General features: G+C 43.3%; 2 protein-coding genes across 4 annotated transcripts; both read left to right on the top strand.

Annotated features, from left to right (window-relative positions):
* The first annotated feature begins 1435 nt into the window (after window positions 1-1435).
* On the top strand, window positions 1436-9748 carry nqo1 (NAD(P)H dehydrogenase, quinone 1). 2 transcript variants are annotated; one of them, XM_042221557.1, is made up of 8 exons: window positions 1436-1473; window positions 2468-2548; window positions 2625-2692; window positions 4064-4231; window positions 5360-5490; window positions 7262-7375; window positions 7656-7757; window positions 9108-9748. In XM_042221557.1, exons 1-8 carry the CDS (start codon window positions 1451-1453, stop codon window positions 9465-9467), a joined length of 1047 nt encoding a protein of 348 aa, XP_042077491.1. In that variant the 5' UTR covers window positions 1436-1450; the 3' UTR covers window positions 9468-9748. The 2 variants fall into 2 exon arrangements, with proteins under 2 accessions (XP_042077491.1, XP_005924033.1); XM_005923971.3 differs by lacking the exon at window positions 1436-1473 and having other exon boundaries at window positions 2409-2548.
* Window positions 9749-10837: 1089 nt separating this feature from the next.
* LOC102302824 (gamma-aminobutyric acid receptor-associated protein-like 2) lies at window positions 10838-16270 on the top strand. 2 transcript variants are annotated; one of them, XM_014334106.2, is made up of 4 exons: window positions 10838-11097; window positions 14661-14716; window positions 14803-14975; window positions 15786-16270. In XM_014334106.2, the coding sequence occupies exons 1-4, from the start codon at window positions 11064-11066 to the stop codon at window positions 15874-15876; spliced, it is 354 nt and encodes a 117-aa protein (XP_014189592.1). In that variant the 5' UTR covers window positions 10838-11063; the 3' UTR covers window positions 15877-16270. The 2 variants fall into 2 exon arrangements, with proteins under 2 accessions (XP_014189592.1, XP_042077492.1); XM_042221558.1 differs by having other exon boundaries at window positions 10925-11124.
* The last annotated feature ends 23 nt before the right edge of the window (window positions 16271-16293 follow it).

Here is a 16293-nt window from a genome sequence, read left to right as displayed (position 1 = left end):
AAATGGTCAAATTCAGTGTCTGGTGAAAAACGGTAAAATAAGTGCATGAAAGTCCTTCAGACTTTTTTACTGTGTTCGATTAGACACACAGGACATAATAACATGTATGTTATTATGAATGTAAATATATTTTATTAAAACAACATTAGCACAGTTACACACGGTCTTCTCTGCCTCATCAGAGAAACATCTACAGCTCAGCTGCATTTCTAATCTTATGACCTCTTACTGACCAATGGGAGCACTTTGAACTGCATGTGGCGCTCTGACCGCACGCTCATACAGCAGGTCACATGGCCAGCATAGAATCAAACTAACGCGTGAGTCTTTAGACTGTGGAGGGAAACCTGCAGGCGCAGGGAGAACATGCAAAACTTACACTGAAAGGCCCCGGCTCGGTTCGTGGTCACGGCTGACAGAGGTAGCACACACACGGCGTGAATACACTTTCATCGTCTCAGCTTTCACCAGAACTGCCATTTCCCTTCAGCTGACCCACACTGGTGAATCTAAACCCCCCGCCCTGTAGGGTTCCTATGAAGGGGGAGTCACTGCTGAAGCCTCTGCTGGACGTTAGAGGAACTGCAGGTTTTGGCACTTCAGCGTGTACCTCATAGCCCCAGAGCTCACTCCGTGTGAATGAGATGGAGTTACAGGTTTGAGTCCAGAAGCATTGAGGTGCTCAGAGATCCAGCAGCAGCAGCGGTGATGTTTTTAACCCAGAGAACAAGTTCAGCACCAGCTGAACAACTGGCTGCTGTTCACACTGGATCAAACTGTGATGTTTCACTGGTGCAGAAGAGCAGACTGCACCATCTGGTTGTGTGTTTGAAAGGCATGCAGCGCTGCTGCGCTTCATTCCTGGAAGAGCTGCATTCACAGTTTGCACATCAGCATGTAAAGCACACTCTTATCTGAAGGTCTAATCAGGTGAACAGCAGGTGACACAGGTGTGCAGGTAGCATTCCTATGATAGTGCAGCCTGCTGAGCCTGAACTGTAGCGTGTCGGGAATCCACCTCAGGATCATTCAGATAAAGGTCACATCTGATAGATATGGAAAAGACGGGTTAATGCAGACACGCCGAATATTTTACAGAAACACAACTCGCATACATCTTGAATTTGTTTGGAGCTGGAATTGTACGCCTTTATTTTCTTTAAAAAAAATACAGAAAGAAAATGAAAAAAAAATATCAAAGTAAAACATAAGGAGAACAGAATAGTCATAATTAATATGGTGGCATATTCAAAGAGGAGTAGGAAGAAGCTAAACTTATCCAAGTCCATCACCTTCTTCCATTTGTACTAATAATCATCACTGTTTCCTTCCTGTCTATGCCTTATCCAATCAGGACTCAGATTCACGCTCGAGTGTCCGGGCAAGGTGAGAGCAGTGGGAGTAGCAGGAGATCCAATCCAGAGTTCCAAGGGAGTCCAGGAGGAGAACGATGGTTACAGATGAGCTTTCCAGGTATGACCAGCATCTGATAGAAGCTTCAAGACACTCTCTTGTACCATGACATATATACACACACACACACACACACACACACACACACACACACACACACACACACACACACACACACACACACAGATAAACTGACCGTCTCTAAGTTTAGCTGCAGCACGCAACCTCAGGGGTGAAAGATGTTTTCTTGGGATTGCCTCTAAACATGTCTCACTTTACAAAGCTGTTTACAGGTCTCGGTCCTGGTCCTGGTCCTGGTCCTGGTCCTGGTCCTGGTCCTGGTCCTGGTCCTGGTCCTGGTCCTGGTCCCGGTCCCGGTCCTGGTCCCGGTGCCTGTCTGATGGAAGTGACTTAAACTTGGTGCCTACTGCACCTTTAAGCCGTGAATCTCGATGGTTTTTGGGTTTCCTCGTTGATTCCCACTCACCTCAGCCAAGGACATTATGTTTTTTGTAGCGTTTGAGCGTCTGTAAACACGATAGGTGGAAAAGCTTTCAGTGGATCCTGATCAGACTTTGACCTCTGACCTTTGCCCTTTTAGATCAAAGGGATAATAATGCTATTAGAACCTGTTTCTCACCGCCGTGGTTCGTACTGACAGCTTACGAGCATGATGTTAGCTGAGTAAGAAAGCCTCACTGTTGTCCCTCGGTATCAGCTGATTTCCCGCCTGCTCCTGTCACGCTGTGTCGCGTTGCTGCTCGCTGCAGGTTTCCTTTTCCTTTTTCCTTGTGTGAGGTCTTCCTGTTCTTGGTGTTCCTGTGGTTTCCTGGCTGGCGTTGGCTGTTTTCATGTCCAGCCTGTTTTTGGACTTTATCATTATAATTTTTTGCTTCCACTTAATCTTTTTTTTTGTTGTTTTATTTTTGCTTGGCTGGCTCATTAAAGATTAGTCCTGTGGACTGAGTGAGATCAAAATAAAAAAAAAAGGCCTCATATTCTTCATCATGTCTCCATTATGTGATTTTGTAATCATCCGTGAACTATGTGAAAGTCCACTCTGCTGTCAGTCACGAGAGTCCATTCACCCCGCTGAACCGGCCCTGCACTCTGACAACATGCCCCGCCCCCCACGGTATGTTGTTATGACTCTCAGACAGGTTTGTTCTATCCTGACATCTGATCTAACCCTGTTTGTCACGCTAACAAAGCCGTGGGCCTATAAGAAGCTCCGCGAAGCCGGTCTCCTGTGCCGACGGGTCCAGCAGACGCAGCATGGGTAAGTGTCTGCGCTCATTGGTAAAAATCTGAGAAATAAATCTATAAACTGCTGAGCGTCCTGTGGGCAGACCGTGTGCATCCACACAGCTCCCAAACAAACCTCAGGTTTATGTCTTTCTTTATATTTCCAAGTATTTGTAATTTTTTTCATAAAATTTGCTCTCAGAACTGTAAAAACAGTGACCTCAAATTAAGAAAGATTTTCATGTTTGGATAATGGATCACTGCAGGAATGTAAAATAGCGTAATGAATTAATACACCCCACACTGGGTGTTCTCACATTTGCTTATTGGTTAAAGTGGAAGGAAAAACAAAATTGGAGGCTTCCTGTTTCTTTTTTATTCTCTCGGACTTATGAAGCTGTGCATGAAATAAAAAAATAAGCCAAAAAGAAAACAAAGGAATGTGTTTTTGTTCTTATATCCAGATGGACCAGGAGGAATTTATAATAACAGAAAGCACTGTGAAATCCTGCGGTCAGCCTGCTGTGACTTTAACGTTTCTAGTTTCACCTTCTGGAGGTTATTTACAGGATTTTCTGCTTCCTGTCTTTTGTGTTTAGAAACACTATTTAAAGCTCGATTGTGTCGGACGAGCTGTACGTCTGTGTTTACTGTTGAAGAGGAAATGTTTCTGATAAACATCCAGATTTAAATTTGAACTCTTTTCATTTGTGTGTGTCTGTGTGTGTGTCTGTGTGTGTGTGTGTCTGTGTGTCTGTGTGTGTGTCTGTGTGTGTGTGTGTCTGTGTGTGTGTGTCTGTGTGTGTGTCTGTGTGTGTGTCTGTCTGTGTGTCTGTGTGTGTGTGTGTCTGTGTGTCTGTGTGTGTGTGTGTGTGTGTGTGTGTGTCTGTGTGTGTGTGTGTGTCTGTGTGTGTGTGTGTGTGTCTGTTCTGTGTGTGTCTGTGTGTGTGTTGTGTGTGTGTGTGTGTGTGTGTCTGTGTGTGTGTGTGTGTGTGTGTGTGTCTGTGTGCTGTGTGTGTGTGTGTGTGTGTGTTGGTCTGTGTGTCTGTGTGTGTGTGTTGTGTTTCTCTGTGTGTGTGTGTGTGTGTTGTGTGTGTTGTGTGTGTGTGTTTGTGTCTGTGTGTGTGTCTGTGTGTGTGTGTGTGTGTGTGTGTGTGTGTGTGTGTGTGTGTGTGTGTGTGTGTGTGTGTGTGTCTGTGTGTGTTGTCTGTGTGTGTGTGTTGTTGTGTGCTGTGTGTGTGTGTGTGTTGCTGTGTGCTGTGTGTGTCTGTCGTGTGCTGTGTGTGTGTGTGTGTGTGTGTGTGTGTGTGTGTGTGTGTGTGTGTGTGTGTGTGTGTGTGTGTGGGGTGTGTGTGTGTGTGTGTGTGTGTGTGTGTGTGTGTGTGTGTGTGTGTGTGTGTGTCAGCTCAGAAGACAGCTCTGATCGTTTACGCCCACCAGAGTCCGGCTTCGTTCAACGCGGCGGCTCGAGACGTGGCGCTGCAGGAGCTGAAGCTGCAGGGATACGAGGTCGTCGTGTCTGACCTGTACGCCATGAACTTCAAAGCCAGTGCCACGCGGGATGACATCATCGGTGACCCCCCCCCCCACGGGGAACACACACACACACACACACACACATTATTGCTTGTTTCATCATCAGTGCTTTACATTTTTTTTCATCGTTTTATTTTTAAATCAGAGCAGAGTGCAGGAGCTCATCATATTTGTACATTTAAACTTTATGACTTCAGATGCTGCGAGACAGAGATGACTGCAGGCGTGTCTCTCTGAGCTCACGTTGCATCTGTCAGTCAGTTTTTGGCCTTTTTTGTGCTTCGTCTGCGTTCATCTGACATATTTATTCTTTGTTGTTTTGTGTCTTTGGGCACGTTTTGAGCCGAGCTTCATCTTTCTCATTGTCAGCAAATCCTGGCAAAACACCAACTCGAGCTTTAATGCTGCTCTCTGTGTGTCTCTCAGTTTGTGGTCCATCACCTCACCTTTAAATCCTCACCTTCAAATCTGTGTAAATATTTAAAGTGAATGAAACATACCTTGGTCTGATTCGCAGGCTAATCATTTCTTTGTCTGCTGTAGTCTGCTCTTTAATGCTGTAGTGCTCAGACGGGGCATGCTCTGGGCTGAAATGCCCCTCAGCTCCACATGGTGACACATCTTCTGTGTGCAGTGGACACCAAAGAGGAAGCTGAAACTTTAAGACACGTCTCCCGGTGAAAAACAGCTCCTGTGCGCCCTGAACTATCATCAGAACTTTTAATGATTGGACTGATGGATGAAGGCATGCCACGTGACTCTTGCTAACCTCGCCTTCGTCACCTCATCAAACACTTTGAAGCTACCCAACAAACAGCTCTGCTGCCTCAGCTTTGCACTCAGACCTTAGATGCTGACCTGAAGGGATGTTTCAGGGACTATGTGAGATTTGCCTTTTTCCAGCCGCTACAGCTTTTGTTATAGTTTCTACAGAAAGTTTTTTAAAAATGCTGCTGATCAGTTTTTTGCACACTGGACTATCTCCCCTCACAAGCATCACACTTGTTAATAAATTATGGCCTTTAATGTGTATCACTGAAATAACTCTCAGCTTAAGTCAAAGGTTTGTTTTATATAGAAAGGGTGCCTCTGGGTTGAAAACACCCAATTAAAGTGAACCGATAAAACCTCCCAGTGAGATTCTGACTGAGCGTGTTGTGTTCAGGTGATGTGAGGAACTCTGAGCATTTCCAGTACGGAGAAGAGACCCTGCACGCCGGGATGGAGGGCCGTCTCAGCGAGGACATCGTAGCTGAGCAGCGCAAAGTAACAGAGGCCGAGCTCATCATCTTCCAGGTCAGAGGTCACTAAAAGCTGCAGTTATTGAGTGTCACAACTTCCCATTTCATGATGAGTAACCTCTCTATCGTGCCCACAAACACAAGTGAGCCCACATCCTGGATTATCCTGAGAATACAGAGATCGGTTCCATTTTTAATGGTTTGTAATGTTCAGCTTCTGTGTTCTAAATTCAACAAGCTCCTTAAATCGCCCTGCTCATCGGGAATGTTGTTGTTCTTCTGAAAGATTATTCCTGAGGCGGATTCATGAAAGGTCAGAATATTTAAAGTGAAGCAGAACACAGACTAATAAAACCACCATCTGAGCAACATGAAGTAAAGTGGTTTTAGAAATAAATTTAGATTTAAATAGGATTTAGATTTTCAGGGTGATAAAATTCATCTTCCTCAGTAGCTGTCGTATCTCTATTGCAAATAAAATTCTCCAAACCTGGAGCTCCGCCTTCTCGGACGGTCTGTTAGTACAGTGACCTCACAGCAGCCATATTTTTGGTCACATGAGGTCATTGAAAATACTCCATAAGGCTCCAACAGAACAATTATTCGGTATTCAGAATACATTTACTTTGTTGAAATAAAGGGATTACACGGCGGTATTTTCCTGTTTCATACTGTCGCAGGTCAGGACTGTTTGGGTTTTGTTTGACAGCTATGTTGTTGTTCCAGGCAGCAGCGTTACGGTTGCCATGGTTACAGGGTGACGCTTTCTCTGCCACTGTGTGTTTCCTGGGTGAGAGAGGCCTTGTTGTTGTTGTTGTGCTAAGCTAACAGGTAGAATGCTACAGGCTGTAAAGAATGTAGCATCATGGGCAGTGTAGTCCGTGCTGCAGGGAGAATGGACCGCCATACCCGTGATGTGTCTGTGAGCGCGAGGAGGGAGAAAAAGGAAAAGTACGAGCTGTCACGGAGCAGAAACGGGAGCTGGAAGCATGTAAATATAATAATAACCACTGCAGCCAAACAGAGAGCCTGACGAGCCCAGCTGTAAGTAAGCTATGAAGACTCGACTGTACGCTGTGTTCGTGTTTTCCTCCGAAACAATAAGTTCTGTTGGAGCCTTTCAACGCCTCTCTCTGTCTCTCGCTAGCAAACTTGACCCAGACAACAAAGTAAAGCTAGTTTTCGGCTACGAGCCCAACACGAACCCGACGTATTAACCAGAGGTCCCTTTACTACGGTTCAGTGCCGCGGACCTTCAGTAATAGTAATAAATCACATTCATGTAGTTGTAAACTGCTTGATAATATATTCAGTTGTGGTGGACCACTAGAGGGCTCCACTCACACCCAGTGTTGAGGAAGTGTGTTGCTGTGTTTTGTGGCGCGATGTGTTCAGTTGATTTTGGAGAGGAAAAAAGAAGGAGTGAGAACTGAGAGCTCTGTGTCGTCCATGCTTACCTCCACCACAAAGTAATCCAAAGTATTCAGAATACGTTACAAAATACATTTTGGGGCATGTATTCTGTAATCTGTAGTGGAATACATTTTAAAAGTAACCTTCCCAACACTGGTTATAGAAGCATTCTTCCATGTACAGAGACCAGCTACCAGGCTGTAAACATGCTTGTTTCTGTTGTAAAGTTTGGAAGTCTATGGGGACTCACTCACTTCTGCCTCTGCTGGACATTAGGGGAACTGCAGCTTTTAGTACAGGCATGTTTGCATCTTTGGAAATGCTTGATGTAAAAGAGTGTTGAACTAGAAAATGACTGAGAATAATAAAACTCTGAATGGTATTAATAACAACATAATTTTTTCCTTCTGTAGTTTCCTTTGTACTGGTTCAGTTTTCCCGCCGTCATGAAGGGCTGGATAGACAGAGTGCTGTCACAGGGCTTCGCTTTCTCCCTGGAAAAGATGTACGATAACGGGATATTCAAGGTACGTTCCAGCAGAGAACACCAAATCATTAGAAGGATGCAACAAATAACACAACCAACTCCATTAATATCAGTCTGGATTTATCGATTTAACCTACATTTAGGTGGGACAGTCAGGTGATGCGCTCATGTTTCAGAGATGAAAAGCAAAAGACAACAAAGGAATTTCTGTACATATGTTTGAAAATTATTGGAAAACTTGATGTTGATAAAATAAAGAGCTTTTCTTTGTGGACGTGTTTTGGTCTGGTTATCCAACTGTATGTTATATTTCCTCTAAGGATAAAAAAGCCATGTTGTCGTTCACGACCGGAGCAGCTCCGACGATGTTTCAGCCTGACGGCATCAACGGGGACATCAACGTCACCCTGTGGCCTCTGCAGGTGAGACACCCGAGAAATAAACTCAAAACAAAGACCAAGAATTCACAACTTACTACAAGCATAGTAAATGATATAATTAATCGGCATGCACAACTATGCAGTAAGATCCAGTAAGATGAGAAGTCAAAACATTAAGGCAACATCGTGAACCAGAACACACAAAACAGAAAGTTCTTAGGAGGAAAATCAAAGACTCAGTGATGCTGCAACAAATCAAACAAAAGAATTCAAAACTTCAAACAGCAGAAGAGTAACAAAAACTCAGAGGATCCACTGTAATCCTAATCTCACATACAGAACCCTGTTGGAGGCAGATTAATGGGAATCGATCATAGCTGCGATGTTCCTGTTGGAGACAGATGTTGTTTTCATTCCTGAGTTATTAAATGTCACAATTTTATCAAATCCACTGGAGCCTCTCAGTCACACACCAGCTGATGGATGTGGTACAGCATCAGGGAGACGGGCCTGGCCCTCAAAGCTCATTTTTTTCAATGTGTATGGTTATCGTAGTGAAGGCGCATATTTTATCCCAGAGGATTATCTTATTCTGATCCTAACAAGCTGCAGCACAAACAAAGGCACAAATGTGATTCAGTGTCTCGGCTGATAAAACTGTGATAAACCACTGAAGCTCCTCCAGTGTTTCAAAGCTGACTTTGTCCTCATCCGTTGGCCCATTTACCGCCGTTATCAGCTGATACAAACAGACATGCACCCTCCTCCTCTGACAGGCAGGCTCGTGGAGCTGAACAGAAATAATTTGTTGACTGCTGAGGGGCCAGGGTAAGATAAAGGAGCGCCTCTAATTCATGCAAAGCTACAGTAGGAAAGTCCAAGGAAAAAAATATGAAGCTTTAACTGAGCATCAGGAGTCTTTGAAAAGCGCAACACTGCTGATGTGGGTGTGATTACATAAAAAAGAGATAAGAGCCAGTCACCGAGCTGCTGGTGCAGTTCAAAGTTCTTTTGGGACTTTTGTTTCTCTCTTTCTATCAAATAACAGAAGCTGAAGGTAAACATAAACAAAACTGACTCAAAGCAGGAACCCAGAAAACAGAAAATCCATGAAGTGAATGAGAACAAACATCAGATGATAAGACTGGGAGGCCAACAGCTGACGGTTAATGATTGGAGTGAAAACAGCTAGGTAACAAGAAACAGGTGAAAATAATCAAGGAAATAAAGAGCTACCAAAATAAAACAGGAAATGACTGAGCACAGAGACAAAACCCTAACACAATTAAAGTTGATAAAGAAGGGCATAAGACGGAAAGCTACATAACAAACCCAAAGATGAATGCTTGTGGAATCATCTTCCTCCCTTCTGTCTGCTCTTGTTTCTTCCAGAATGGGATTCTGCACTTCTGTGGATTTCAGGTTCTGGCTCCTCAGATTTTCTGGAGTCCGGCTCACAGTCCCCCAGCTGCACGAGCCGCGATGCTCGAGGGGTGGCGGACTCGACTCAAAGGACTACTTGCAGAAAATCCTTTGACCTTTGCCCGCTGTGAGCTCTTTGACCTCAGCTTTCAGGGAGGATTCTTACTTCGGCCGGAAGTGAAGGAGGAACTAGCGACGCAGCCTCTCGGCATCTCCACAGGACACCACCTGGGGAAGCCGCTGCCGCCCGATAACCAGACCAGAGCGGCCACAGCGGAAGACGAACGAGGCAACGGGAAGAAGGCGTGTGGCTCCATTCATACAGTGTAATTCACGTGTGGTTTTAGACACGTTTACTGAAGTTTGAATAAAACTTTGTATTAAAGCACTTACTTTGGTGCTGGAGCATTTTTCTTTTTAGAATATCTGAACAAAGAAAAGCTTTTACTCTAAAACAAATTCTGTCGTCATAAACATGAAGCAATACATTTGATGAAAGTGTAACTGAAATGTGTGAAATAAAAGTTTTATGTATTCCAAAAAATCATCAAAGAAATTATGCTTGATGTAAAGTGAATGTATCCTAATCAAATAAAGTTTATTTCACCAGATTTCATTAAACGTAACATTTTAAGTTGCACCCACCTGCTTTTATACAACTGAATTACTTAATGCCAGCTTTTTAAAAATATTGTTTTAGTGAGTCAGCTTTTGGAAAGGTTTTTAAAAATCCCACATGTATTCATGCCTTTGGTTTTTATTTATTTTGTAAAACAGGAATGTCAAACATAAAGTCCGTGGGCTGAATGGGTATAGAAAAGACGCCATACCCAGGGCATAAGTTATTGAGCTTTTATTTGTATTTTCAGTTTTTTACAAATTATTTTACTGACAAAGACCTTGCCCACAGCCAGTAATAGATAGAAAAACAGAAATTTTTTTAAAAAAAATTTAAATTATTATTTTCTTCTTTAAATATAAACTTTTAGTTAGTCCAAAATTCAGGACAGTCTTGGCAAAAAGCTACCAGAGCTTTTTCTGTATGTCCATGATGTAAAATGAGTTGGACCCCCCTGTTATGTAAGGTTCAGGACAGATTAGTTCTATGTTACTCGAATAAAACGAGAAGAGAGGGAAAAAAAGCAATGACACGTTTCTGATTTCAACACCTCCAGAAGCAGAATTACCAAGGCCATGGGTTTGTAGTTGGAGGCTGTGCTCTGGATCTCTCCTTTCAAAGCAAAACAGGAAGATAGATATTTATTCATTTTATCTTAATATCAATTCATTATTGTAGAAGTCTTAGCCCTGCCACGACATCATAAAACATTCTTAATACTCAGCATTTGTTAACGAAAGTAATGGTTGCATTTAGGGGATTCAAACTGCGCATGTCTGTGGGGACAATGCTGTAATGCTGGTTGTGTTTACGTTGTAGCGAGGAGAAATACGTATGACTGCGCATCACTACGGGGGGAACAGTGCATAAACTACCATGTGAAATGTTAATATCGGCTTATGCATACAGTGAAATGGAAACATTTAATCTTACTTAGGTCTTATGTGGTTATTAGCCTAGTTATGATGCATTTCGCCATTGCTTGTTCGTTATTATTACGTTTACAGAGAGAAAGAGTCGATGTTTCCGTCTTTCTCTCCCCCCTTTACATGGCGGAATGGTAGGGGCCTTGGTGACGTCACGGGCTGGGCGGGGCTCAGCAGGCTGATCGTGAAGAAGAGGATTGTTGCTGTTGTTGTTGTTGTTGTTGTTGTGTAGCTGGAGCGCTGGGAGGTGCCGAGCCGTGTGTTCGTTTGTGGTTAAAACTGAGAGGACAGCGAGCGGGAAGATTGTTGAGCCTCAAATTTAACCGTGAGTCGCGTTTACAGCCCGCTGCACCCGACGAGAGGAGCCCGGAAACGGCAAACATGAAATGGATGTTCAAAGAAGACCACTCTTTGGGTGAGAATGGAGGCGACGTTCTGATTAGTGAGGAAAAATAGTTATGAGTTGTTATTATTATGTTATAAAAGTCTAGCTGTTTATTCTTCCGTGTGGGAGTTAATGTGGGCTTTAAAGTTTCTAAGGTGTCGCTGGTAAACGGGCCCTGCGGGGAGCCGGGCCTGTCCTCCAGGCTTTTGTCCATAGAGGAGCCAGCGATCCATTAACGGGGACATACAGGTGTAAATGTTGATGTCCGCTCCTGTTAACGTTAATTTTTAAACCCGTAGTGTTAAAGCCGTGTACTGGGCTCGTGGAAGCGGACAAACCATCGTGTCTTTGTTGTTAACACGACGACCCAGTTTCAGGCTAATCGTGTATACTGGCTCAGCAAGTTGCTAGTCGGGCCTCGCCTCTGCTCGCAGTTCATCAGCAGCTGGATGACCAAACAGCTCTACACTGCGGGCCAGCCGCATGCAACACAGCTGGAAACATCTGTTTAGACATGTAAATGTGCTGAGGGATCATTTAAAGTGTGCTCAGTTACAGCTGAAGTACCGTAAAGTAATTCAAGGTAATCAGGAAAACTCACTTAGTGAAGTACAGGAGGAGTGCAGGAGCACCTTCCCTGTGATTGTGTTACTGTAAAATAGTTTTATATCCATTAATTTCACATAAAAATATTGCATCATTCTATAATTACGCAATTGTAATAAATATTGTGTAAGCTGACTTCCACCAGTGGTTGAAACTTATCATGAAATATTATTTGTAGGATTTAAAATAGCACAAATGTTGTCTCTGTTAAGAAAGACAAGCACATGTTGGTGAAGCCCCCCCTGTTGATTTAGGTAAAAAAAAGTCAGTGGTAACTTTTTTGTGTCATTTATTAAATGTTGTTATAATAAAAGCTTAAGAAAGTATTTATGGTTCTTTCTTTCAAGCTAGCACTATTCAGGGTTTGTAGTCACATGACCATTAACCTGTCCACCATTTTGCCATTGTGATGCTGTAGGGTGGCGTGAACAAGGCCCCACAGAGTCACACGGTCCTAGATCAATGAGGGGACTGGTTGGAGGTTTACGGTACACGGTGCTACCTGTATGGACCTTCCTGCGATGGCTTAGGTCGCTACACATCGCCCCAGTCGCTGTTTCGAAGGAAGATGCTGACTAGGGCTGCCACGATTTGTCGACTAGTCACGATTACGTCGACTATCAAAATCGTCGACGACTGATTTAATAGTCGACACGTCGTTTGAAGCTTTGTAAGATCCCAAAAGACGCAGGAATAAGTAGCAGGATTTAAGAGTGTAATAACGGACTGAAACAGAAGATGGCAGCACTGCATGTACAAGGATGTCAGCTGCCGTTAAACCCCGAAGAAGAAGAAGCTGCTGTGTCCCAGAATTCATAGCGCAGCCCAGCTCAGTTTCCAACAATGGCGGCAGCTAGTTAGTTTTAATATTACTCTTATTATTCTTTCTGGGTCACAAAATAAACGTTTAACATATTTTCAGCCGAGAATGTAGCTGTGTAAACCTCAAATATCTGCTCAGTTTATCAGGACACCGCATATTTTCAAAAGCGCTCCGACGTTTTCGGAGACGTCTGTTACCCACTAGCTCGATAGCTAGCCGGGGGCTAGGTCACTAGCGCCGTGAGAACACCGGACTCCCGGCAAATCGTTTTCAAACCCACCGCCGTCTTTCACTACTCAGGTTAAATATATATGAGTCACTTAGATAACTTAAAAATGTTATTGTTTGGCTTTTTTTTAGTATTTTATTTGTTCCTGAGTAAATCGGTTTGGCTGAGATTAAAGTTATAGTTTTTACACAGCTGAATAAAAGTCAAGCAGACAGCTGATCATCAGAAGTGTGAGATGCTGGAGAATATACTCCGGTGTCCTGTTATATTTTAGATAGCAAGGAGTTTATTAAACTTCACCGAAACAATCTGCAAATTTCATTAAAATTGAATAAACTATCATCTTGTCTTTATTTTTAGTTAGCACAGACCTTAAATACTTAAAGCTGTAAGCTAATGATAGTTATATAAGAGCAGATGCTGCTGGTGCAATAAGCTGTAGTTTTACGTCCAGTGGATGGTGATCTGATTAGTCGACTAATCGCATAAATAATCAGTGACTAGTCGACTATCAAAATAATCGTTTGTGGCAGCCCTAATGCTGACATGTCTGCAAATGCTCGCTAATTTCTAGCTGTAAAAATGCAAAACACAAAAGTCGAAACCTTTACAGGGAAGGTGAATTTCTGGGTTGTGTTGCACTTTGTGTTTCACTATAGTTCAGGAAGTAGTTAGCGAGGGTTTGCAGATAATTCGGTATCTTCCATGCAAACTAGAAGCAACTGCAGCAATTAGCATGTCTATGGCAGCCAACTGTGAAACCTGAACAGGAGCTCAGGGCACCCCCGGTGCTTCCTGTGAAAGATAAGATGTGGTTCCTGCGGCCTCATGCCGAGCGCTGTTTCAGCCGGCTGACCACAAAAGGATTTTTGTCCATTTGTGCTCATTCATCTTAAATTCATGTGACATAGTGAAAACGAATGATCTGAAGGAAAAGGAGCTGTTGAACTGTTAGAAACGAGAGTGATTGTTTTACTTTAGTGCAAATATTTGCCAGAATAAATACTTGCAGGAATGCATGCGGCGTGATATCATAGAGGCAACATGGTGATGTTTTATTAAAGATTCAGTGCCTGCACGTTCTTCTTTTGAGTGAGTGGATCGAAGGTGTTCGGGCGGCCAGAGGTGGTGTTAACTGACAACAACTGCACCGTCAGATATCGATCTCTGTACATAATCAGCAGCAGGAGGTGCTGAGAGCTGTCTGAGGAAGGTTTTTTCTAAACAAACCTCTCTGAAGAACTCCTCACATAACCACCAGGGACCTAAAGACTTAAATTGAAGAAGTCAGCTGCTTTTTGAAATGTAGCTTTTATTGATCATTTAAGAAGGCTGATAATATTTGGTACATGTAAACAAACTGCTGAAGCTAGCCTCCACACCACAGGGGGCGCTGCAGGGAGCAAAAGCTTGCCTTTGCATTTAGAAAGTTGCTGAAAACCTTTTTTCACTGATTGAAGTGGACTTAAATCTGCATTTGTTAAACCCTGTCATATATCCACTGCTCCTGGTGGATGTTCATATGAAACAAGGCTCTGTATGAGATAAAGAAGGCTTATTTTGAACTGTGAATCATGCAAAGCTGTTGGGCAATATAAATATGTTGAATTAAGTTGAACATTCGATTGCAATGAATAGCGGCTCTGTGTAATGTCTGTTTTTTGTTATTTGTTGCTTATAATTTGCATCTGTTTGATCGTTATTGTAGTTTTCTGTCTTTTTAATCATGTTTGTTTCTGTGGTTTAATCAAGTGAGAACTCAGAGTCAGTTTCTTGTTTCATTATTGTTAATAATTTTAATAATTTTAATAATTTTCTTCATAGTTTCATTTTGGTTAACTTTCATTAGCCTTTTTTTTAATTTCACTTGGAAACAGCGCGAGGTGCCGAGAAACACCCGTCAGACTAACCCGCGTGTGTCTTTGTCTCCTGCAGAACATCGATGCATAGAGTCAGCCAAAATCCGCAACAAGTACCCTGACCGCGTCCCGGTGAGTGAGCGCGACGACACGTGGGCAGCTGCTTCTGCAAGTCGGCCAGTTCGCTGATGATGAAATGTGTGTGTCGTTGCGTTCAGGTGATCGTGGAGAAAGTGTCGGGATCACAGATAGTGGACATCGACAAGAGGAAGTACCTGGTCCCCTCTGACATCACAGTGGCCCAGTTCATGTGGATCATCAGGAAACGCATCCAGCTGCCCTCGGAGAAGGCCATCTTCCTGTTTGTGGATAAGACGGTGCCTCAGTCCAGGTGAGCTCAGCCTTTCAGAGGACCTCGTTGTCTGATTTTTATATTATAAAGTAAAATAATGAGATCTGAAATGACCTCGCTCTGTAACTTCAGGTCGTGTGAGGGTTGAATGTTTGATTGTAAGCGAATACTGGTGGCCGCCACCATTAACCGTTTCAGTTTCAAAGGTCTTTAGATGAAAGACATCATATCTATGATATCTTTAATTTTCCATTAATCTGCTCGGCTTTTGGAGGACGAATGATAAAAGAGGGCCTGACAGGAAGATATTTACTCTACTGCAAAACACAACAGATGAAAACTGTAAATCTTCCCGTCATTCATTTAATACTGTATTCATTCAGTTTTGTCTCTCAGCATTCGGCTGCACGTCTCAGTATTTCAGTGTTAGTGGGTCAGTTTCCACTAGGGCTGGGTTTTGATTATCGATTCATCGATTAAAATCGATTCTGGCTTGGATAACGTGATATCGATTCATTGAAATCCTGAATCGATTTTTTAATATTAATTTATTTTGCCCAAAACGCCAGAATCTCAGGTTAAACCTCACAAAATTTCAACAACCACCAAACAGCTAAAACAGTAAATGAGAGCAGGAACAGGCTTCTGCACAGAGACGTGAACACAAAGCGCCGACGCATCAGAATCATCAGGATCAGTGAGATGTCGCCTTTCTCACCCGACGGCACGGACACGGTCGGGGCTGAAAGCCGACAGCTCGCTGATCCTGATGTTTCGGCGGCTCCGTGCTTTGTGTTCACGCCGTTTTTACGCTGATTCTAAAGCTGCAGGTCTCCCTCCATGTTTCAGCATCACAATGGGGCAGCTGTACGAGAAGGAGAAGGATGAGGACGGCTTTTTATACGTGGCCTACAGCGGGGAGAACACCTTTGGCTTTTAGAGGAAAATAAAAGCTGCCTCTCCTGACACCCACCCACATCCAATCACAGCCCTCACTTGGCCCCTGGGAGACAGCGAGGGAAATTCAGAGACTGGAACAGACACGGATGCGCATCAGGAGACTCCGGCGTGCTTGTCCCGGCTCATGTCTCACCTCCTCTTTACAGATCCAGTGTGTCACATTTCAGTTACTCTTTGTTTGATGTTGTGATTTGAGTGTTTTAGTAGGAACCTTGATTTACTATTATTATTGATTGTTTCCACCTTTTAAAAGTGACGAGTGAATGACTTTTGCTTTCAGTTGTGCTTTCTTCTTTGAAGATGATATTTAAAAAAATGAATTATTTGACGGTAAGGTAGCTGGATGACCTAACCAATAAAAAGCCAAAAATAAATCCCGGGCACCTTCCTCATTTCT

Source organism: Haplochromis burtoni, unplaced genomic scaffold (assembly GCF_018398535.1).
Source record: "Haplochromis burtoni strain Fernald_Lab_line unplaced genomic scaffold, NCSU_Asbu1 Contig_69, whole genome shotgun sequence".
NCBI classification, from domain to species: Eukaryota; Metazoa; Chordata; class Actinopteri; order Cichliformes; family Cichlidae; genus Haplochromis; species Haplochromis burtoni.
This window is presented reverse-complemented; position numbering and strand designations above follow the sequence as displayed.